The sequence below is a fragment of the Pygocentrus nattereri genome, chromosome 14 (assembly GCF_015220715.1).
Source record: "Pygocentrus nattereri isolate fPygNat1 chromosome 14, fPygNat1.pri, whole genome shotgun sequence".
In the NCBI taxonomy this organism is placed as follows: domain Eukaryota; kingdom Metazoa; phylum Chordata; class Actinopteri; order Characiformes; family Serrasalmidae; genus Pygocentrus; species Pygocentrus nattereri.
In genome coordinates, this window is record NC_051224.1 from 6,843,946 (window position 1) to 6,869,034 (window position 25,089).

The 25,089-nt window shown below is 38.1% G+C and overlaps 1 protein-coding gene across 13 annotated transcripts in view; it reads right to left on the reverse strand.

The window, feature by feature from the left end:
* The window catches only part of spag9a (sperm associated antigen 9a), a 63,866-nt gene that overhangs the window by 18,011 nt on the left and 20,766 nt on the right, over positions 1-25,089 (reverse strand). For 2 of the 13 annotated variants that reach the window (XM_037544676.1, XM_037544681.1), the window contains exons 3-21: positions 24,212-24,282; positions 22,048-22,142; positions 20,923-21,079; positions 17,609-17,695; positions 15,872-16,016; positions 14,911-15,004; positions 14,494-14,615; positions 13,044-13,055; positions 12,188-12,202; positions 9,985-10,042; positions 9,635-9,787; positions 8,439-8,490; positions 8,177-8,307; positions 5,570-5,626; positions 3,806-3,961; positions 3,326-3,455; positions 2,654-2,746; positions 2,194-2,346; positions 1,369-1,537 (exon numbers count right to left, since the gene is read on the reverse strand). In XM_037544676.1, coding sequence (XP_037400573.1) covers positions 1,369-1,537; positions 2,194-2,346; positions 2,654-2,746; positions 3,326-3,455; positions 3,806-3,961; positions 5,570-5,626; positions 8,177-8,307; positions 8,439-8,490; positions 9,635-9,787; positions 9,985-10,042; positions 12,188-12,202; positions 13,044-13,055; positions 14,494-14,615; positions 14,911-15,004; positions 15,872-16,016; positions 17,609-17,695; positions 20,923-21,079; positions 22,048-22,142; positions 24,212-24,282 — 1,950 coding nt within the window. Of the gene's footprint in view, positions 1-1,368; positions 1,538-2,193; positions 2,347-2,653; positions 2,747-3,325; positions 3,456-3,805; positions 3,962-5,569; positions 5,627-8,176; positions 8,308-8,438; positions 8,491-9,634; positions 9,788-9,984; positions 10,043-12,187; positions 12,203-12,293; positions 12,300-13,043; positions 13,056-14,493; positions 14,616-14,910; positions 15,005-15,871; positions 16,017-17,608; positions 17,696-20,922; positions 21,080-22,047; positions 22,143-24,211; positions 24,283-25,089 lie in introns of all 13 variants that reach the window. The other 11 variants (XM_017705843.2, XM_017705848.2, XM_037544682.1 and 8 more) reach the window with 8 other exon arrangements.

Consider the following 25,089-nt stretch of genomic DNA (forward strand, 5'->3'; position numbering starts at 1 on the left):
TAAAAACAGAGTAAAAATCATTTTAAAGGGTCAAACTACAAGAGTAATAAACTTCATAAGCTGATGTCTCAGAAACAATTGCCGAAATGTAAAATCATACATCACTGCATCATAAACATTACACCCAGGCTGCACAATCTTAATAGTCTGGTTTAGAGGCTAATATTTACAGCATTTATCTTATCCAGAGCAACTTACAAGAAGTGTAACAAAAGTTACTGTAGATACCCAGAAAAAAGGAACTTTGTGCCGTACAATCTAATACAATACTGTAAACTACAATACACAGTGCATTCAACAATACAGTAAACTACAATACACAGCGCAATACAATAAAATATAATATATAAGTGCAGCACAATTTATTGCAAACAATGCTTAATTCAGTGCTCATTTAAGTGCTGTGTAAAAAGATGAGTCTTCAGTCTGAGTTTGAAGACAGTGAGAGACTCTGCTGTTCGGACAGCCAGTGGGAGTTCATTCCATCACCTGGGTGGCAGTACAGAGAACATTCTCGACGCTTGTCTTCCACGCACCTTGAAGGATGGCGGGTCAAGCCGAGCTGTACTAGAAGCTCGAAGGGCTCGTGGTACAGTTTGAGATTTCACCATTGCCATCAAGTAAGTGGGGGTTGGTCCATTTTTGGCTTTGTAGGCCAGCATTAGGGTTTTAATCTGATGCGTACAGCTACAGGAAGCCAGTGAAGGGAGCGCAGCAGCGGGGTGACGTGGCTGAACTTGAGACTGAAGATGAGCCATGCTCGTCAGGAGGTCAGTGGATGGATTTTAGTTATTTAAACAATTTACTATGTCATTGTGTCATTGTTGTAATGACAGTGTGCATGCTGTAAGGAAGAAGATTTTTAGTAGTCAAAAAAAAAAAAAAAAACAGCAATAGAGCCTTAACATACATGTGTGCTACACCTACCACATAGGTCTGTATGACCCCCACAGGACCACCACAGAGCCAGATTTTATCTGAGAGGTGGATCATTGTCAGCCCTGCAATGACACTGAAGTGGTGGTGGCACAGCACAGGACTGTTTACAGACTGTCCATTTTATTGATGACAGAATGCAATACAGTGTCAAAAACCACATATACTAAACGATCTGGAATTACTGGCATGAGACACGGGCGACCATTCAGGCATGCTTTTAGCACAATGCTAACTGGAGAAGTCTAAGCTTATATTACGTGTTAGCAACAATAAGCATGTAGCATCAAGCAAACTAGAAACATCTGGGATTGACTCTCCTGATTTGAGGTAAGGGGGAAATTGTTAAAACTTTCACAATTTTTACAAACTATCACTTGAAATTGAATCCATTCTATGGTTTCACAAAACCCAGCTGTGTGTGTGGCTGACCTGGAACGCTGGCGATGCACAGCACATGTGAGTTGCAGACGTAGAAGCTGTCCAGCAGCTCAGAGGGCTGCGTGGCGTCTAGGATCATGACTTTTGTGGAGGAGTGGGTGCTGGTGCAGATCCAAACCCGGCTGGACATCTCTATGTGCAGCGGCTCTCGCTCCTGCTCCTGACATACCACATCACACAGTTACAGAATCAAAATGTCAGCATTGTAAGTATTAGTTCACAGACGTCATCTAGCTCTTACTGAAATAGCACAGAAGGACCTCTTGGGCAACACATCTCTGATGTCCTAAGTTATAGCTCTTCTAGTATAGGAGCGGATGATATGGCAAAACAAAATCTCACCAAAATGTATTATTTCATAAGATTCTATACTGATAATTGTTCTGAGTTTTTTAATGCTCAGTTGTAATCTGAATACTACTGCATAAGGCAGCAAAAGTTCTTCTGTACACTGTTCTGCATTGCATCTAACAATACAGAACCAATTCAAGCCTGTGTGGCTTTTTATTGCAGCAATGTCCTCATTTTGAGAAATTTTCCTCAAATTCATGGCCTATTGTACTCCATGGTTTCAACAGTGAAAATAGCAAGCTATACTCGTAACTGTCACTTAGGTTCACGTTATGAATAAATGGCAAGACTTTCTCCATCACACTCTAGCAAGTAAAAGGCCTGAAATGAAAATACCTTAAACATGCATTATAAATATTAATGTTTTTCATTATTATGGTTTTAATTTTTTTTCTGACCAAGCCTGCTCCAGTGTACATTGACAAGGTGCCTCTAAGGTCCTTCACTCGCAACTTCTACACTCACCTTAGGTTCCTGCTCCAGCTGGTCCAGGCTGCTCTGAGAGCCTTTCCTCTGTTTAGAACTCTCGCTCTCAGTCACAGAGCCATCAGGACACACACTCGATCCTCCTTCACGCAGCCTGCCGCCCGAGAGGTTCACGCCGGCTGCACACCACAGCTGGAGATATGATCACAGATTCAGTTACATTTCAGCCTTACTGTGATGCTAAACGCTAAACATTTGGAACAACGTTTAGAGGATTCAGTTAGCACATAGACGATTAAAGGTATTGTAGTCATATAGCATCTTAATCCCCAAGTCATCTCAGTAACGGTTCAATGTATCAATGTAAACATCATAGTCATATAATAAAGCTAAATAATACCACGTGTTCCTGTATTACATTGTTTCTATGACACAATTTGTGATGATAAAACAACTTTATGACTGTAATTAAAGCTTAAGGTGGTAATTAAGAGCTGACCTTCATAGAAGCATCTTTCTGCTCCAAAGGTCTGAGATACACAGGCACAGGCAAATTCTTCACCTTGTTGTCTGTTTGCGCACCATTTGCTACCTGCGATTGAAAGGTAAAAGGACAAGGAGTTGGCAAATTCCTGCAATGTATATAGATGAGCATGTTTACTAGGACCTTTGGAATATAAAAGTCTGAAAAAAAAGCCACATAGCACTTACAGTTGTATGCAAATTGCACGTTGTATTGATTTTCTAGGTGAAAATACGCTAACAAATCCTATTCACAAACTTAATTGTCATTTTCTACAAATCTTAGTGCATAATATCTATTTAGGGCAAAAAAAAAAAAAATTTAACAAACTATAAAATGTGCTATAATGTTTGAACAGGCCACATTGAATTTTTCCCCAACATATTAAATTCAGCAAATGAACAGTAATTACATTTAAATGTGGAGAAACGTGTCGTCTATAGAGGACGTGTTAACTTATTTTCACTTAAAAAATCAAAACATAATTTGACCAGAGGTGCCTAAACTTTTGCATGCGACTGCATCTAACAAGTAGTGTGTTATTGATGGGTATCACAGCCATTAAATAATAATTAGCATGATACCTGAATAAAATGGATCTGACACTAATCGGACACTCTCGGTTCAGTTTTAACGATGGCATCTTGCCTTGTATTTGCTGGGCAAACTCCAGCCGTGAGCCATCATTCGCCCGTCCTCCTTCTGCATGTGGGCTTTCACCTGCCGGTACTGAGCCTTCTTCTGTTCCCTACGGGACGGAGAACTGCATGGGTCCACGCTGAGAATGAGAGAAGCAAGATTAGTGATTAAATAAATAAAAAAAATAAACAAAATATATAAATAAATAATAAAAGAATTTACTACAACAGTATCTTTAGCCATTAATGAAGACATGCAGTTTGCATGATGCTAACTAGTGATAATACTATTTAGCCATCAGCCACATTAGCCTCACAGTTCTAGTACAAAACTAAAGAAGTAAACTCTGGTCACCAAACATGTCTTGGCTGATGGACCACAGTTGGAGTAAAGCAAAAACTGTACTGTGTCTATTAGCTTGTTCATCAAATTTGTCTTGTCTTAAGCCACAACGTCAGCGTGAGTGTAACAAATTGCAGCTATGCTTACTCTTCTTTGAGGAAGTCGAAAGCTTTGGACCTCTCGGTGGGGAACTGGGAAAAGGTACTGCTTTTCCTCATGCCACTAGGTGGGTTGTACTTCACGTTGGAGGGGGAAGCCTTTACTGCACTGCTGGCGGATGAGGAGCTGAACAGTCGGCTGAAGCTGTGACAGCATACAGAGAGAACTGATGCAGGGACAGGGAAAGGAGCTGAACAGACACAGTCCCCATATGTGCACACACTCAAGACATGCCCTTGCACACTGCTAACGTTACAGTGAAAAGATCTAACTGATCAGAACTAATACAGATACTGCTAAAGACAACCAACTTTTGAGCTTATTTTCTTGATGCCAGTTCTACTTTTTTGGACAGATCCAGAAGTACAACATGAACTACTGCATTTGTTTTGCTAAAAGATTTTCTGTTGTGTTTACATCCATGTGAATACTCAGTCGAAAGTCTTCTGAACCAGCACTACCACCACACTGAGGTTAACACCACACTGGTGAAAACTGCATAATTCAGCCACTGAGACGTAAACAAAGTCATTCTTTGTATTTTGATGAACACAGTCATTCTTATTTTACTATCTATAACAACCAGCTATAACTGCACATCTTCTGAGGTTTCATATGTAAAGTTAATAATGGTAAAATAGTGGAAAATAAAGGTTTTGCTACACATCAGCCACACTAACATATTTACACATGAGCGATAAAGCCGTGCTGTCTCTGCCTTTCTCAGTCTTTTTCACCTCCTTAACAATGCGTCCTTGGCAACACGCTCACATCGAGGCACAAGTGTCAGAGTAGCAAACTATAACATAACACACATACACTGAAATACAAGCAAACTCTCCACATTTTACAGTTCTGTTAAAACATCAAACTCCAGTCTGGAGGGTTGTCTTCCTGAGATGACGCATAACGAACACCCAAGTAGTGATTCCAGTTTTGGCGCCTTAAAGTTTATTGAGTACCCATGTATAACCCTACTTACAAAGCCCTGCCTGCACATCCCCACTAAAATTATAAAGAGTATTTTTTTAGGTCAAAAGCTTATCTCTTATCTCAAAACTATCATAGAACCACGTCCCAGATATTAGGTAGTGTATTTTAAATTAATTCATGCCGGGATTAAACTCTTCAGATGTCTGGTTCATATCACCACCACTGTGAACAATTCTGACTTGCCAAGTTTCTCTAGAATGGCACCTTTCACATAAGGCCACTCTGAATGACTTTGTTTACATCTTAACCACTGAGTTATGCAGAATTAAAAAAAAAATACTGAGCTTTTTGAAGTTCTTGTGTGGCAAAACTGAGTAAAAGGACCAACCAATTAAAACTCTATGAAATACATACACAAAATACAAAATATGAGGTATCAGGAATGAGCAATTGCTGAAGCCTAGCATCGACTAACCCCAGTACAGTACACCATGAGTAGTAAGTAATGGCTTTTGAGTGAAATGCAACAGTGGGGTGGAATTGAGGGGCAGCACAGGTAGGAGCAACCCAAGGAAAAGAACCTGGGGCAATTTTTTAACTGAAACATGGTCAGACATTGCTTTTTTTCAGGTTTGGACTGAGGACAAGAGAGGAACAGTCTAGATATGATCATTTTACCTACATGCTGAAGATCACAAACAAGTCAAAAGAGAAAAGAAACAGATAAAGATTTAAATACATAAAATATGTCAGCAAACATTCATCAGATGATCATAAAATTGCTGATTGTACTGCTGATGAATGAGATAAAGTGCTTACAATTGCCAGATACTGGACTTCTTCTTCTCTGCAAGAGCAGGATTTTCTCTTGAAGCTCTGTGGAGGAACATCATAACAAATCAGAACAGGAAAGATTCAAGCAAATCTGTCTGTAGATTGTGGCAGAAAGCCTGATTTTTTGGCCTCAGAGCAATGGGCTGGCCTAGTTAGCAGATTATTCAGAGAAGAGCTTTGGCAGACCAAAAAAAACAGACCACCATTCTGTGGACACAGGCTTGTGATACAACAGAAAGCTAAATTAATTTAGTTTACCCTAAGAAGTCAAAACTACGTTTTAAATTTTACACTGAATGATCTCTCACCTACAGGTCACTGAAACAAGTATATACATTCTATTTCAATTCTAGATTTCCAGCTCTCGATTAATAGCACATTTGTTTTCGTAAAAGAAGAGGAGACGCTTCATAATGAATTAACATGACATCAAAACAAACAGAACAAAACTGAAAGACCTGTCTATACAGAAGGTAAATGCTTAGGGTAGAACAATTTCAGTATTGAAAAAAAGAGCATAGGTAACAGTCTCATTTGCCATCCTTTGTGGAAACCATAGTCAACTGTCGATACCACTGTGGCTATTCACTTTTTGTAATGTTCATCAGTTCATTATTTTGCAAAAAGACACAGTACCTCGTTTGTTCAAGGTAAGATTTGTAATTTACTGATCCAACACAATCTACAATATCTTGGCAAACATCCATCAGTTGATCATAAAGTTGGTGATTGTGTTACTTGATCTTAGAATTAAACTGACTATGACACAAATCACATTGAAACATAAAAAATATATCGTTCAGGCCAATGCAGGCAACAGAATTCTCAAATAATGACGTGATTTTTTTTCCATATACTTTAATTTTTTTTACTTCCACAGCGTTTATATAATAATAATAATAATAATAATAACAATAATAACAATAATAATAACCTCTTTGCAATTTTTTGACTGAAAAAAACAAACCAAAAAAAAACATATTAAACAGCAATAAGGGAGTCTGGAGCTGTTCACTGCAGGACAACATGGAAAGTCTATTCTCCAAAGTGAGCTTGAGGCAAACAGGCTACTTTTTCTATCTGTCAGCTCTGCCATTTCAAGGAGGGTCACTTTATATGGGAACTAATGGCTGGACCAGTGCAGTTTATCATCTCCCTCTCCTGCTCTCCCACTCTCCGTCTCTCTCTCTTTCTTCCATGCGCTCTCTCTCTCTCCCACTCTCTCTCCCCCACTCTCTCTCTCCCATTCTCAGTCTCTTTCTATTTCTGTCTCTTACACACACAAACGTGTGACTTCTTGCTGCTCCTTATTGGTTGTTTTTAGATGTGTGTCATTGGTGTGGTGGTCCAAGATGTGTGTCATAGTTGCGGTGGTCCAAGATTTTGCACCAAAAATCTTGCTGACTGAGTCTGAGGTAACTGGAAACTGAACTTTTTTTCCCAACATAATAAAACAGTAATTTCTCTACATGTTTAAATAAAATCTGTTCACTGCTGGTTGAGGGTGTAACTGATCTTTCTATGATGGCTTAACTCTGTATTATTTCTTTGTTGTTCTATGTTAATTGGTCCCAAATTTAAAATATCCCAGAAGTTTTCATTTGAAAATAAAATGGATGCATGTTTGACTTCTATTCAGTTCACTTTTTCTGAAGGTTTCAAGAAGAAGGGGCATAGAATAACCTAATCACAATCATTTGCTGCCAAAAGGTACAATGTAAAGCTGGACTAAGACTATAATAATCAATAATAGTTTTAGGCTGGCTTTCTTCCTTGCCACTGTCGCCACTGGCTTGGACCCGGATTTTCTCTTTCCTTTTCTTTCTGTCATACTGACTGTTCTGTAAAGCTGCTTTGTGACAACACCTGTTGTAAAAAGCGCTATATAAATAAACTTTGCTTGCTGAATAAATAAATAAATAAATACTTTTTCCAATGTCATATTCTACTAAGTATATTGTAAAATAAAATATTATCTAATAATATAACTTATAATTAGAAACAATACATTTAGAATAATTTTTTTTCCCACTTCTTTCATGTTTTTAATTTTATATTCTAGAAAAAAATGTAATGTGGTCTGTGTCGACTCAGACTATCACTAGAAAGTCACAGTCTTGACTCAACATCTAAAAAATTAGTTAAAAATATGATTGAAGTACATTGTCATCTTTTATTTGGCTGCAAAAAAAACTGCATCAAATCTAGAAAAAAGAACTAAATTGCGAACGTCACACAAACTTTACTGTCTGAGGCTGCGGTGTTTTGGTGCATTTTGCCTCATGTCAAGTTATAGAGAGCCGAGAGCTGAAGGCAGACAGCTGAAAGAGTGTTTGCGGCAGTGTTGTTGCAGAGACTCAAAGATGTTGTACACCATATCACAGAAGACTTTTTGAACCAGCAGGATAACAGCCAGCACAGCTCAACAGTTTTCAGAGCAGTCGTCTCTATGCTAGATACAATAAATGTGATATTAACATAGGATATCAGAAGAACCAACAAGTTTCCTTAGAACACAAGCCTTCCTGCATTACTGTACTGGTTTTGCTCTGAAAAGTGAGGATAAAGTGTATTCTCAACTAAAGTGTTTACCGGATCATCTCTGTCCACCGGACGGCCTCCTGCAGCTCCATCAGTCTCTCTTTATACTGGTTCCTCTCCATCAGCACGCGCGCCATCTCCACCCGCGTGAAGCGTCGTCTCTGAGCCGTGGGCACGTCGCTCTGCCAATGAAAAACAGGCTGTGAATTTTGGGTGTTCATATACATATATGTGCAAGTAAACTGGTCCTACTGTACAAAGCCCCACGGCACAAGGCTAACATGATCAATGATTTGTTCCAAGTCATACTCACCTCATCTTCATCTTTGCTTTTCTGTTTGACCTCCTCCATTTCAACTCGAACTCTATAGTAAATAAAAGGTCAATGCTAGTCAATCAGCAGGAACATAAGCGAGCATGTTTACAGCCTCATGAGGAAATATTTCGGACTATTTGTTCAAATAGACTATACAATAAATATAGATTAAATACATAAGACTATAATTTGCTCCTGACTGTTTTCTGTAAATAAAAATGCAGATTTGTTTGCTATATTTCACTACTATGCAAAAACCTTTGGGAAAAATCATTTGTGATTTCGCGATGCACAGAATTGTTTCCTAAAAAATCATAAATTAAATCAAATCATTGTGAGGTCAGAGATTTTACAGCACAGTACTGTGCAAAAGGCATCTCATCTCATCCACATCTCATCAGACTCACTCTGATCCTCTCCACCGTGAATCTAGCAAATCTGTATTTGCACATATAGATTGACATCTTGTACGTCTTCTATCCATATCCTGTACAATCACAATCTGGACGATTTCTATATCAGTATTCAATCCCTGTGTACCTGCATCTCATTTATTATCTACCTCAGACTAACTGCACATATGGAATGTGTACAGCAGCACATTTCATAGTTTTATTTCATAACTTATTACTGTAAAACTGTACACTGGAATAGTGCAATACTAGTGTATAAATGTATATTCAGAGTAAGTGTATATATACACATTTCCTTTCTTCTTAGATATATATTTTTTTGTATTTAAGTTCTATAAGAGGGCTACGCTCCTAAGATTTTTACTCACTTTTCACCTGTGTAAATGTGATGTGACAGTTTTCAGTGTTTAGGAGACTTTGCAGTCATATTTTCTTCAAAGTTCTTCAAAGTTCAGTCTTATGATTTTAATTTGTAGACTTAAAGGTGGCTAGTCGTTGCTCTGAGATCTGAAGCAAAAGTGGAGCTTGATTTTCTCCTCTCTCTCAAAGACAAAGCTGTAGTTTATCATCTGACAATTCTGACTACAATATCCTCACAAAATTAAATCAAGTAAAGGCACTGTCTCATTCTGAGCTTTTTACTGGATCGTGACTAAAGCCATGAGTTCCAGGAACACGGGGCATGCACTAAAGCAGCATTACAAGAACAGGAAAGAGACTAAAAATTCAGGAATAATGAAGAAGAGACAAAGACTCAGAAAGAAAGATGGTGAGACGCACTTCTTGAGCTCCTCCTCCAGTTCTTTGTTCTTCTCCTCTAGTTTGGCCTTGGCCTGCACGACTGCATCCAGCTCCCCCTGAAGAACCTCCTTCTCAGAAGTGAGCTCATCCACACGGACAATCAGGTCATTCTTTACCACGTTCAGTGCATTCCTATACATAACCACACACTGTTAACCTCTAATACCAGACAAGGTCATTTCAGAAATGATGGATGTTACAGAAAGAAATACTGTCTTGATTTTTGTCATAATTATCTAGTTTTTATATCAGCATGGCCATCTAACTCTTTTCTAAGCAAAAAAGTACCATCAGCATTAGAAATATGCTTTTCTGAAAGGTACGCCTACTTTGTCTCCAGGAGCTGTGTGTTCTCTAGAATGAGATTCTCCACTTCCCGTCCCATGCCTGCAAAAAACGAGAACAGGTAGCAGTCAGAATCGGAATAACCCAAAACACTCTAAGACTGATTATTAGGGCCCGACCAATGTGACTTGTTTGTTACTGATATACATACTAAAGCGCAAAAATCCTTTTTATGGTAAAAAATTCAGTTTCTCAGAAGAGGTTTTGTCAGTTTTTGTTAATTAGCTCTTTTTCATCTTTCATCAGTTCTCATCATACAAAGTTTTTGTATTACCTTCAGGGTGAAGGTTAGGTTTGAAAGCACTTTACATGCCATTTAGTGGTGTTTCTATGTTTCCTATACATCCTCTACAGAGAAGACGTCTGCATATTTTAATGCAATGTCACAGGCAATTTAATATACTGGAAAAATAAAACTAAAATGTGGCAAATTTTTATATTTTGTAATTAATTTGTTCTAAGATGTTAAATAAATATAAATAGTGCACTAAAATGTACAGAAAAGTGCCATATTCCCTGTGGAGGATATGTGGATATGGTAACTTATTTTCACAACAACAGGCGTAATTTTCCAATTGAGTATTTAAACCTTTGCATAGGCCTGTGGGTTATACTTTGGCAGTATGCCCATGTAGACAGATGCCCTATCCCCAAATATATTTAGACCATTAAAAAAAGATTTTTTGCACTTTATCTTAATCAGTGTTTAAAAAAAAAAGCCTATTAGGCCTTTGGGCTAGCTTACACACTACTGTGATACAGTCAGAAGGTATGGCTATATGTTAAGAGTATTTGACAACTTCAGCAGATGTTACTCATGTAAAAAACTATTTGAATATAGCTTGAATCTTGGTTTCGACATGTGTTTAACCCCTTCTGTCAGCAATTATGGTCTCTCCTGGCTGCAGGTTGAACACTTCTATATAAGACTTAATGATAGACTGTAGTGTGACCTACCAGAATCCACAGAAACATAAATAAACGATTATCCTTTACACCAATAACAAAGATGACAGAACTGAGCAATGTAACAAACTGGAGTGTGCGGAGTGCACCAGGCAGCAGGTCAGATCTGTTTGTTGCACATATCTATGTGGCAGTGTGTTGACAGAGAGAAATGGTCTAGATCAGCTATATCAGTTTAAAAATGAATATCAATGCCGTGAAAGATGTGATTCACTTGTTAGCCCAGGATATAGTTCCAAACGGAAAAATGAACACATTGCTCATGCTCAAAACAACAGAGTAGCAGTGATGATCTTAAGACATACATCACATCTGTACAAAATCTTACTGTTTTTAATGTGTGTATATATAAATATATACTTATATTCTTACAAATGAAAAAGTATGTACTTATGAGCCAAGTGCAATAGGTGTAAATACAAATGTGAAATTAAATGTCATTTATATATACACTGTTAGAATAGATTCTGTGCAGGTACATTTTTTGTTCATTGAGGTACAAACAATAAGTTCATCCCTGTGGAAAAGAACATATTTGTATTTTTTCATAACCTAATGTTTTAAAACAGAACAACAAAATAAAAGGCCTGGAGACAAGACAGGGTGTGTGGAGTCAATACAACTTAGAATATATAATTTCAAACGATTATGGTACAATTATGCCCCCTGAATAAAGGTACTGAGATGTACCCCTGAGGTACTGCCCCAGTGACAGTTTCCTACCTTTATTTTTGAGAGTGTGAATTGTTTTTTTTGAGTGTTAATGGTTGTCTTAACATCAGAAGGGTCTGTTGAAGCTCTAAATCAGATCACTAAATTTTGATTGTTGGGATTTTGCATTCACCGATAAACCTGAATTCGATGTACTGATCAGTCGGGCCCCAATGACCACTCAGAGAGCATGGTGTTCGCTGGCTTCTCTTTCAGGAAGGGTCCCTTACTTTTAGCCAAGACAGGAGCAGGATGTGTAAAAAATACTACACAAACACACACACATATGTACATATATATACATAATTTCACCAATACCAATATATATGTATATGTATGTATATATATATGTATATATATACACACACTCACACACAAAATATATATATATATATGTATTTATGTATAAAGGTAAATGAAGAAAAAGCACCAAACACTCAAGTGTAGTCACACGTGGAACAGTGAGCAGTGAGATAGGCAGTCAGACACAGATGGGATGGGATGTCTTACCACGCAAACTCAGGTCTGAAAAAGCATGCAGTCCATGTTTTGCAGAAAGAACAAGAAGGATGAGTATAGTCTTTGAATAAATGACACAAACATTACAAAACATTACCCATCACTGTTGTAGAGACAGCATATTAAAAGAGAATTACACACATTTTTCAAAATTTCTGCAGAATTAAATGAATGCAAACAGCCATTTATTGTGTTTTGATGTGAAATGATGCACTGCATTGTACAGAAACACTGGTTCGGATTTCTTTACAAAGGTGGTGATAAGACCCAGGGACTGTGACATCTACAACATAAATAGGGCCAAATTATTTACAACCCAAAAAGACCAGTGAACCTACACATGTCTTCTGAGTTTTTATATGTGTTGATAATGGTATACTTCCTTGGGGACACTTTTGCCCTACAGCACCTTGCATGTACCCCTTTGCCATGGACGCATTTAAAAATACAATACAATTATGCCAAAAACAGCAAAACCATTTCATGTAATAACTTTCTGTGAGGTAGTTTTTGGAGGCATTAAGCACTTTGGATGTTTACCATCACTACCACTGTGAACAATTCTGTCTTTTTTCTAGAATGGAGCATTCCACATCAAAGCACTCTGGGGGATGTTTACATCTTGTTGATTAATTAATACAGAAATCTTGAAAAAAGCTGTAAAATTCCCCTTTAAAACACAATTTCTACCTAAATTAACACTGGTTGCAATAAACACTATTAAGAGGGGCAGAATGTAAGAAGAATTAATGATTTATAGATGCAACAATGAGGACAGGATTAAAGAGAAACAGAAAAAGATCCATGGGAAGAGAGAGATGGAAGGAAGGGAAGGATAAATACACACCAGAGTACTCCACTGGGATAAGAGACAAAGGCCAGAGGACAGGTGGACACAGCATGGAGAAAGAGAGCTTGGTTAGCTTTACAATCCCTGACATACACTACAGACAGTCTCTCCATGGTATCACAGGTACAGCTGCGAGGATTCAGTCAAGCAAGGAGAGCACGTTATACCAAACCCATGCATTAAAACGCAATTTGATATGTTGCCCAATATGTCACTTTCAATCAATAATTAAAGAAAATGTGACTGATTTGCAACAGCTTGTTTAAAGGGTCCATATCTTACAATTACTTGTATTAGATTTTTTTTCTCTATAAGGTCCACTTATAACATTTGTGTGTTTATGTACAAAAAACAGCCATACTAATTTTTACATGACCTTCTTTCAACATCTCTTTATCCCTTAGAATTAAACAGGATGTTTTTGTTGATGTACCTAAAACACATATATGTAAATGATCTCTGTTCTGATCAGCTCTGTAACGCGCCTTCAGCCTGAATGGCTAACTGCTGCAGGCTAAAATAGGTGGATATGTAAATGTGTTGGGTTTCAGGACTTCACAAATTGAGCTGTTTTTTGCAGTTTAGTTTTTATATATATTGACATCTTGGACTGAGGACAGAATAGGCATGTTTTAATACTTAAGAATGTTTATGTATTACAACAAACACTTTTATTTAAAAACAATATTCAGTTTTCTATGATATGGGCTCTTAAACGGTTCCGTGACTAACTCTGACAGGGAGGGTCTCTGAGACAGCTGAGCGTTTTCATTGGGCGTTTTCACTAGATGACTCGGCGGCAGGGGAAACGAAACATCATATTACTGTATAATATTAATGTTCCCCACCCACTAACATGTAATGTCAGAATTTAAAAACCTGAAGACACTTTTAAATGAGGTCAAATGTCCTTTTGTTTGATTAAAGATTACTTTGTTTGCTATGATAAATCATGCTTATGTGACCAGGGTTATACACTAGATCATACACATTCGATTTTGATTTCAGGTTGGCTTTAACTTGAACCACTCCTTTATCAGCCCTTCGCAACAGTTGTTATAAGGACGTTCCACATTAGAGACGGGCCAAAATTGTAGTGAGTGAACAATTCTGACACAATGTTGGATTGATGCTGACAATTTGATCTTTGCTAGATTGAGAGTGTCTGTAACTAACAAACAGCCTTTAATAATGGACCACATGAACATTAACTAACTTGCTTAAACTAGAAAAATACTTTACTTTGGCAGGAAGCTGTAAGTCAAACTTGATCAAGTAAAGTCAGTGCACCTCTTTTCAGTGAAGTCCCAGTTATTGTTGGAAGTTTTTTTGTGACGGAAATATATAGAGAATGTACAGGAAAAAGAATTCCCCTTCATCATAACACTTGAGAGATGAGAGGGGGTGATTGACTAGATTTCTCTTGGGAGAAAGATAAAAGCTTTACCCAATAGATCAGCTCCTTCATCCACATCACCGATGAGGCCGCTACCTGCAGAGGACAATTCTTCAAACAGGGAGTCTGTGTTCCGGTTAAATGCCTTGTTCTCGATGCCTTTATTCGGTGTGCTGGAACACAGTAAAAATGGAAATGATATCCAAATATTACTGCTAGGTTTGAAGAACTCCCACATAGGCTGAGCACTCTTTGGTTGCTGAAAAATTATTTTCTTGGGCATTTAAAAAAATTTGCTTTGGAAATACCAACACTAATATTTATGACAGCATCAAGGAATAAGCCTTGCGATCAAAACATATTTAACACTGTGAAACCATACATTCAGTCTGGTGCATCCACACTTTGGACTACCATTTACAGTCTGACTTCACTTCATTATAAACTGAGTATAATTATTTCAAGTACCTGGATCCTCTGTAGCCACTGAGGTCCAGATGGAGCTCTGGGGTGGAATCAATAATAGCTTGTACGTCAGACTTCTCTTCGTTCTCCACCAAACCTACACAAGCGAGATTAGACACATTACACATAAATAAACTGCAGCTCTAACATCAACGGATGAAACAAACTAGAGACCAGCCGATATCTCAATTAGAAAATGATATCAGCTGATATTGACAAACATGTCCTAAAATTAGCAGTTTTTTTGGTCATGGTATGACAGGGATTTAAACTCACAATATCCGGACGAAAAGGCAAAACTTTAGATATGAGGCATCCCCTGTTTAACTATACGACGGCAATAAAAAGTATTTAATTTGAACACAAAACACCCATCAAGATTTTTTTACATGGTTAAAACATGTAAAGAATATAAAAAAATGAATGAAAGAAATTAATAAAAAAAAATAAGAAAAATAGGATGTAATAAACACAAAAATGAATTTTCACCCCTTAAAATTCTATCAGTATCACTGAAAATGTTTCATATCAGTTGGGCCCTAAAACAAACCAGGAATGGCACAACATTTTTGTTTTTTAATATATTATTTAAAAGGTAGTTGACTGTCATTTACTACAGTAAGGAAAAGAGATACTATGAGCAGTCAGCTGCTGATGCATAACAGAAGCACGTTTGTGATATTTCCTAAATATTGTGATATTTCCACGTTAATCCCTTATGAAGTATTGCCAGACTAATAAACTTAAACAGAAAAACAGATTTTTGGATGCTACTGCATGATGACTTCCACTTTTGCCTGCGCTATATTTTAATCTCAAGCACTGAACCTGACTAGTCGTCAATTAGTGGACATATTAGTGAACTAGTTTATGCAAATCCTAATACAAATGGAACTCGGGTCACATCCAAGCTGTAAACCTCAAACTAGCTGTTGTTGTTCCATCAGGTTGGACGGTTACTCACCCACAGAGACTGTGCATGTGCCTGGTGCAGCCTGCACCTCAGTGCTCCTGCTGGAGCCATCACCCTCCTCCCTGTGGGAGTCTAGTGCCAGGTCAGAGGCTGTGGTAGACATGGGTGTGATGGATCTGGAACCTGATAGCTCATCCTGAAATGACCAAGCACATGCTCTCAATGAAGAGCTTAGCCAGAGGTCACTGCCTGATCACAGGTAGAAGCGTTATGACTACACAGTTGCACCTCAGTTTGACCCTGCCTGCTAGGCAACCCAGACTGAGGCTGAGGAACACAGAACACCAGACAAACTCTGAGGACTGACAAAGCAAGCACATAGAAAAGGACTGCGCTGAGGGTACATAACTTTATGGGTTCTTCTGCAGGTCTGAAATATTCAAGAAAAGTCCATACTAGGCCAAAGTCCATACTATGCCAAGTGTAAAGACACAGCTAGGCAATATTAAAGGGGCATTCTGGCAAAAAAAAATAGCATTTAATGTGTAATTTCTTATGTTGCACGGCACTGCATCCCTCAGGTTCAGCAGCTTGACAGAATTTACAATTTTATACCATTTTCAAGCTTTTGTTAATATTCATTAATACCCAGCATGCATTAAGCAAGCGCATTACATAACCACTGGGAATCCCTGTGGTGTCCACCAGTTCTGACTGCTAGACACTGAACTGCTTGCTACTAAATACAACCACGTTAGCTTTAATGTAACTCTTACCCTGATTGTTGTACTATATATACAAAAGAACCGACAAAAGCAACTGAAGCTTGTTGGATCGTTCATAAACATTTAAGCAGGTCTTCCAAAAAGCTGTTTCAAAGCAGCTGTAGTTAATACCACCTTCAAGATACATCATTATGAAAAAGGAGGTTTTCCTAGTCTTCTCACTCTCTCTAATAGACGTGTTTATAACAGAATAGGCAATGGGTACATCTTTCAATTTGGCCAGAGAGCCCCTTTAATAAGTAATACTAAGCAATGTAGTCACTTAGACTTGAACAGCCACACATAAAATGAAAGGAACAGACAAACAGATGACACATCATATAAACTCAACTATGACACAAAAGCTAACACTGAAATTGTACAAAAAGCACCACAAATAATTGGACATCACTTGCACAAGAAGCTCACTGGGACACAAAGAGAGCAGACAAACAGCCAAAACTACATATGAACGTGTAATAAAAAATGCTAAATAAACTAATTAAGCTGCTTTCCAACAAAAACAGCCCATAAAGCAAATAACTACTATTCAGAATTACACATAGCTCTGAAAATACAATGGAAAAAAAAAAATTACACCAACTTTAGCCATTCAGCATCATAGCAATACATACATTACTACAGTATGACTAGTAAGATCATCTTAATACTCATTCATCTTAATGAAAGAAATGTTGAAATGAAGAATGAAGCAGATAGAAGGAACTGTGCAACTAAAACGCCATGCGATGAATCTTGGTGAACCACTATGAACAAACTGTATGCAACCACTTGTTGATCTAAGGACTTTGGATAGCCTACCAGTGTGGAGGGTATGCTGTCCAGTTTACCTCTATTGTGACAACATCCAATTGAAGACCTTTAAGTAAATAGACCTGAACTTTCAGCAGTTGCATACAGCCTGGGCTACAGACGATGGGGTTTGGATGTTGAAATGCTGCACACAGCATCAGTGCACTACGGTGAACTGGACTGCACTATCGGCCACCGCACAGCCAACTACCTTGCAGTCGTCTGCCAGCGAATTCTCCCAAGCCTCCTGCGCGCTTTTACCCTCGTTTTTCTGTGGAGGATCCTCCGCCTCCAACTGCTCAGGGAAGAGAATTCAAATGAAGCAGGTTGTCTTTCGTTCGCTCCTTTCTTTGTTGTTGGACGCAATGCTGGCCAGTTTGACAGTGGCCACGTCATAGTATGAGGCTTGGCATGCAGATGAAAGCATTCTAAGCTCCAGCAGGCCTCCATATAGAAGTTTACAGCTTGAATTTTCTTACAAAAATCTGCATGAAAATATCACTTTTTTGTTTCTGATCACTCCTTTGCATGAGTCTTCTGTATGGAGGAGAAAATGGATACTTATTCAGGCAGAAGTACAGCTCAAACACATAAAAGCCAGTGAGAGTGACTGTGTCGCATGATTTTAAATACTTACAGTTTAGCATATCATATAAATTGCATGTATAAGAAGTAAAATTAAGGTTTTGATGTTACAAATTTCTTGTATATGAAATAAAAATGTAAATGAAGTAAAAGTTTTAACTAGGTTAGGCTGAACAGCCCTACACACAACGAATAGGTTAACAGGCTACTCCAACAATATTAAAAGTTAAAGTTAGGCTTACTGATTTACTTTTGGACAGTTATAAACAAAGTAAAAATTATGCCACTTGTAAGTCGGCTATAAGCTTCAAACGCTTCATGTTTAAGCAGCGACGGCAAAAATAGTAGTAACCCTTGAGTGGGAACACCAACTTGGCGTTGACACAATAATGACAGTTCCTCAGAAACACTAGTGATGTTTCACATTATCGTAACGGTAGTAATCAGGCAACTTATAAAGTGAATATTTCTGCAATAAACACTGCTATTTAATGGCATGTACGTTAATGTTACAAATTGTAGGTTCAGAGAAGCACTGCAGATTTGTAGTGCATTAAATCTAATTCTTGTAGATACTCTGATACTGCATATTTCAAACTCTTATCATCTCTCTGTAACAGTAAGAAATTTTTAATGGTCTTTTCTTTTTCAGGAAATTCTGAAAGCATTGGAATACCCTAGATTTAATCCCATTACAATTATTACTTGATTAACTGTCAAAATAATCTGTACATTAATGTATAGTTATCTATAGATTACTATTAGAAATGATAGTGACAGCCTCATTCTTCAGTTGAAGCAATTAGTCTGTGTGCATAATGGATTTAAGGCAGTCATGATCCCCATTAAATCTGCAAGTATGTCCTCAAGACTCTCCTATGACTACTAAATAAGTCAGTTAACCGCGCAGGAAAGAAGTTTCCATTCCATAGTTCCATTCCAAAGCAGTGCAATCAACAATAGAGGCCTTCTGGCCTGAAGAACATACTCCAAAACGTCTTTATCAATAAAATTCAGTGCAAGTTTAAATCTGCTTTAAATCTGCACCTACATCAATGTTTTAAGTTCTCAATCTCTCTGCGTCAGTATTGCTTTATGTTGCCATGGTAGCTCACACTGACCAGCTACTGCTAAGTCGGTTTTCTTTCTCCTCAGGCTGGTGATCACATTTCAATGCATAAGTGATCACAACTACAAACTTTTCCCTTCAAACGAATACACTGCCAGTTAAAACAGCAAAGCACAACTAGCCAATCACTTCATTAGAAGAGTGTAACTTGTGCTTCCACTCACTGGTCACTTTACAAGGTCCACCTGCTTCACAAATCCACTATACAGGTGTACAATTACAGACTGCAACCCATCTGACATGCACAGAACCCCATTCACCACTCAGTTCTTGACCACAGAACTGCTGTTGGCCAAGAGTGTTCAGAGTGGTTTGATGTGAAATGCTTTATTCTAGTAGAAACTGCGTTATAATTGTCCACAATAGGAACCAAATGTCTAAAGAGTTTAGTCCCTCTAAATTTTAGAGTCTAAAAGCTCCACCACACAAACTTATTACATGAAATGGTTACAGCTATGCTGTCTGATAGTTGACCCATTGTTTTACCAGACATATGATAAAAGCTTTTGTGTTAGAATGTATATCCATTGAGGAGGGGAGCATGCAGTGGGCAGTGGCAATACCTTTGGTTTACTATTTTGCCGTTATCAACCTACTAACTCAGAAGACACGCGGGGCCACTGGTGATTTTGGACACAAAATAAAGTGGCTATATTTGTGTTGCAATCCCTGGTTCCTATTACCACCATTGTAAAGGAGATCAAGAAACACCAAACCACTCTGAATGACTTTGTTTACACCTCAATGACTGTAGTATGCAGAAATGTTGTAAAATCTGTGAAATTCTTCTTTAAAAGAATAGGAAATCCAACATTACATAATATTACATAAGAAATGTTTGGTTGCTTCTTTAGTTCTGCATTCAAGCTATTAGGCTAATGCAGTTAACAATTAATACAAACGTATACCCTGCTAATTAAATCTGTCGAAAACTGCATACATGCATGACATGGTGTTATCTAAAAAAATGGACAAAAGCGTGTTGCCTAGATAAATATAGCACTAAGTGTCACTGCTAGAATAGAAGCAATCCACCACCCACAAATTTCCAGCCAAAAATGTTTCTCTGGTCACAAACTGAGCAGTGATAAAGGAATAGAGGATATCCAACACAAATTATGCATAGCAATAGATAGCAATCCCTAACTGTACACCAGAAAGGCGCACTCTAATAAAGAGGCCAGTGAGAGTACACACTAGGTAGCAACAGAATGAAAAGCATCACCTGAATCTTGCTTCCCTATCTAGGACAAGGAGATTAAGGATTGTTTTATATCACATAGCAGCATGAGCAGTGGTTCTTTTAACAGACATTTGAAAGAGAAAGGGACAGCTCTTACAAGCATCCAAGCACGTGCCTGATATGAGGGGGCGATGGGAAATCTAAAAAGAGTGAGTGTGTGTTAATTCTGTCACAGGCTAAAACATCAGAGCGCAGCCTCTCTCCTCCTATTCTCCTTCATCTTCAAAGCCAAGTCATTACAAATGCCAAGTGCACTGCTCTGATCCACAGCACCCCAGGCCATCTGGCACTTTATTTACACTAGTATTTCAATTCACTCGATTTTTCACATCTCCTCAAGATTCTGCACGTATCCCTTGCACAGCAATCATTCCAACAGTTTGTTGCGACCACAGTCATTCAGAACTAGAATTCTGTCTGGCTGGTTTGTGGCTGGTTTGTGACTGCAACGCTCCATTAGACTGTGTTTTTGAATACTATTTAGTTATTACATGTCATTCTTGTGCAAGCATCATTGTGTTGTCTATCTACCTGATGCATTCAGCACCAAGGGTGCAGGCCGAGTTACCTTGAGGCTGGTGTTGGACCGTGGCTGGCTGAGGTCATTAAATCTCCAGCCTTCTGTTCCAGGGGTCTCTGCTCTGCCCAGGATTTCTGGAGTCAGGGAGTTGTTCCCGCCTCCACCAGACATGGGGAAGATGCCCAGCGAGAGAGGCCGCTCTTTCCTGGCACAGAGAGATAGATCGGCAATTAGGTAGGTAGGTCAGAAGGTAGGTACATAGACAGACAGACAGACAGACAGGTAGATAGACAGATTCACACACATATATAGATAGATAGATAGATAGATAGATAGATAGATAGATATGAACAGACAAACAGATTTTTTACTTATTACCTCTGTACAAAACAAGAAAACTTGTGCTACAAACAAAGCATACACAGTGTAAGTATATTAAAGGGGAATTCCACCAATTTTATCAAATTTCTGCATAATTAAATGGTCATAAAAGTTATAAAAAAGTCAACAAAGTATTTTATTGTTCTCCAAAGACCTTAACCACCTCTAAAAGCTACCTCACAGAAAGTTATTAAATTAAATTGTTATGAACACACTTTCAGAAGCCTGAGACAATCTTTATAACGGTTCTGAAATAAGATTTTAGAACGATTCATGACACACGCAGGTCTTTGTTAAGCAAAACAGTTTAATCAGATTTACAACTATTTTACCACTTTCAACATTACACATTAAAAAAGTTCAAACTTTGAACTGACAACTGAAGCAGATATTGTTTAACCTTCACACAGTAGAGTCCAACAGCAACATACACATAAAAAGCCAGCACAGCTGAGGTCACCACTACACACACACACACACACACAATAAAGCAGCTTCAGCAAGACACAACACACAGACAGGCTACTCAAAGCTCATCCAGCTCTCTCTCGCTCTCTCTCTCTCTCTCTGCCTTGCTCTCTCTCACACACAAGCAAACAGCATGTGCTTCTGATCTGCATATAACACTGTGACATCACTGTGGCATCTGCCAGTGTGCTACTGCTCTGCCGCTCAGTCTCTTTTTGTACTTCTCCTTTTTCATGTATTCTTAGATGCAGGCAACAGCAGAAATGTGTTCATCAGCTTTGAATCAACTCTGAATTTATTTTCACAATTATCAGCTTGTCCTACCTGACTCGACCCAGCGTTCCAGAATCTGAAGCGTCTCCTCCGGTTATTTGCTGGAGTTTAATGCGTTCTACATGTTCCATGTAGTTGTGAATCATCTAGAGGCAAGAAAACATCAATTCTGATTCAGTTGATAACAGACATTGCTGCTAATGATGATCATGTCTAGGTGCAAAGACTAGTTCACACTGTGCAATGCATTTTGTCCAGCAGGTGGTGGTCATATGAGAGTTTTTAGAAGTGAGGCATCTCCTGAACATTGTTTGTAATGTGTCTCATGTTTATCTGGTTCATGTGTATAGGGAGGCTGAGCCTTCAAATACCAGAAGTGGCTAATTCAACACAACACAACTCACTATAACATGCTGTTAGTTGCATAACTTGCAACTGCTGAAACATTTTTATTTACATGGTAATAATATAAACGCAGTTGGTATGGAAACCGACTATGTATACTTTTGCACCCCTTTATTTTACAGATGAAACTTCAGTGAATTCAGTGTCTTGTCCTGATTTTTGAATCACAAAATTAAGAAACAGGATTCAAGGTCCAGATGTGAACACCTCAGTTTTAGTTATCGCATCTCTTCGCTTTCCATACATGCAGTTTCATTAACAGTTGCCGTTATCTACACATATGCAAGTAATAAATACTGTAGTCCAAACTGTAATGTTTGTGGTGGGCTGAGGACCAAAATTACAAAATTACATTTATAAAAATTGGTTAGTTTCAAATCCAGTTTTATAACATTATGCTAAATTTTTTTACGGAAATACTTCAAAAATACCATTTTGAAAGAATAAGAGTTTAATTAGTTGTGAATAGTATACAAATATATGCGTTCTCTCGCTAGGTAAGGGGGTGGGGTTTGGGTACATTTGTGGCGGGCCAAATCAAAACACCCTCAAGGACCACACTTTGGGCAGCCCACCTGTAGTGTATATCATCTTTGTTGTATTTAAACAATACCATCTTAAAGTTTCTTATTAAAAGATTTCTGACAGTTTGTAAAAATCATGATTGCTAAGAACTGAAATTCCCAAACAAACACTACACTACAGGATCACAAATAGATCTACACTTATCAATGCATGAGTCAACTGAAAGCATGATTTTTAGCTGGCTAGCTGACTAGCTTACCTGGCTAACTTGCTGTTAACCTGTCCTCACAACTTATATGTCACTGAGGATTTTACTTTCAAGACCAAAAGTAGGTGGATCTTATCAGTAATCACTCAAATTACAGTACCTCCCCAGGTGAAACTAATTCAGGTTGAATAGAGCTTATAAGTCACTGAGCTCAGTAATAGAAGCCCTGTTCAAATCAACCTCACAGGAATACAATAACAAAACTGGGTAAAAGAAAACAAGGCCTTCATTTTTTTTTCTTTTTTTAACTTGAAGACAAAGCTTTTAGCTAAAATGGAGCTTGATTTGACCCTTAATTCTCAAATTCATGGCAAGATTATTGAAATCCACAACACTTTTCAGTATATATTCCTTCACCATTTAGAATCACAGTTGATGATGGGCATCACCCACGCTGAAACAAGATGTTAAGTCTCCTCTCTCATCCAATCTCACTTTTTTTTTTTTGCTTTTTTGGCTCCATATTTAACATTTAGACATGCAATGTGCTGTTACTGTTCGCAAGTGTGAACCTGTTGCATAGCGCTCTGGTAAATGTCATTTTGGGTAATTTGGGGAAATTTTACAGATCCTCACACACACGAATCAAATCACGCACAAATTACATTACTGGGCATCTTCTTGGTAGAAGTAATCCAGCTCAAATAGGGCTTTAGAAGAACACATGTTTGGTTACTGACATCTCGCTGAACTCCAGTCATTATATGGAATTGTTCAATTACATCAGCACCTCACTTAGCTTAACTTAACAAAGGACTGCTTAGCTGAAGCAGGTACTGAATGTTAACTGTGAATACGGGACTTCCTCAAGAAGACGTACAGAAAATGCTAAGCTAACACACACTGAGCTTGGCTTTGGAGATAAGCACTGACAGAGCACGAGGCTGCTATGTAAGAGTGGTGTTTCACATCTGTGACACTGCGCTGTTTCATAATAGATTTAAAGGCCAGGAATTTCTCTACTTTTAAGGATAAAAATCTTCAGATATCTTCAGACACTGAGGGTGCTGGTGTTACCTCTGTGTGTCGCTGATGAAGAGAGTTATATTCTTTCTTCAGCTCTGCCTCCCGCTCCTCCAAACGGCTTACTATGACAGAAAGAGACAGAATCATCCATTCAGAATTCAAACTCTCAACTGGCATCATCTACATTAACAAAGAGAAGCCAGAAAATCATTTGAAACCATGTAAATGTTTAAAATACTCAGTTAATGACAATAAAGCACAGAATGCAGAAGGGTTCATATTTTTTAATATTACGGCGCTCTCAAAAGTAGCATGCTATATTTAGCAGCTGAATGACCTCATATCACACACAGCATGTTTTATGGAAGCACAGACATGGAGCTTGGAAATAAAATGGGGTCAGAATAATGAGGCTAATCATGCCAGTACCCATCAGAAAGGACATGCAAAATGGCTGAAGGGCCTCTGTTCCAGCTTATGTAGCACTGCCGAATTTACCTACTGGGTGACCACACAGTCTCATGGACAGAGGATTATGTGAGGGTGCTGGGGAAGGCTAACCTAGAGCGATGTATACAGCTGTATCAAATGCATCTCCAGTGATCACTCAAGATCAGATTTGGTGAAGGAAGATGGCAGCACACATTTACTATGACAGTTTCTTGTTGCATTTGATGTCAGATAAAAATGTGACATGAGCAGAGGCGATAGTAGAGAATTACATTACACATTTAAGTATGTAAGTAAAATGCTGATGGATGTGTGTTCTCCTAAATATTTTTATATCATAATACATTAATCTTTTTACTTAATACTTCTACTCAAATATATAAGTGAGTAAAGTAATCTAATTTTACTCAGGTACATTTTGGCCATTCATGTTTAGGTACTAACTCCTTTTTTGTGTTTATTTCATTTGGTTCTGTGGG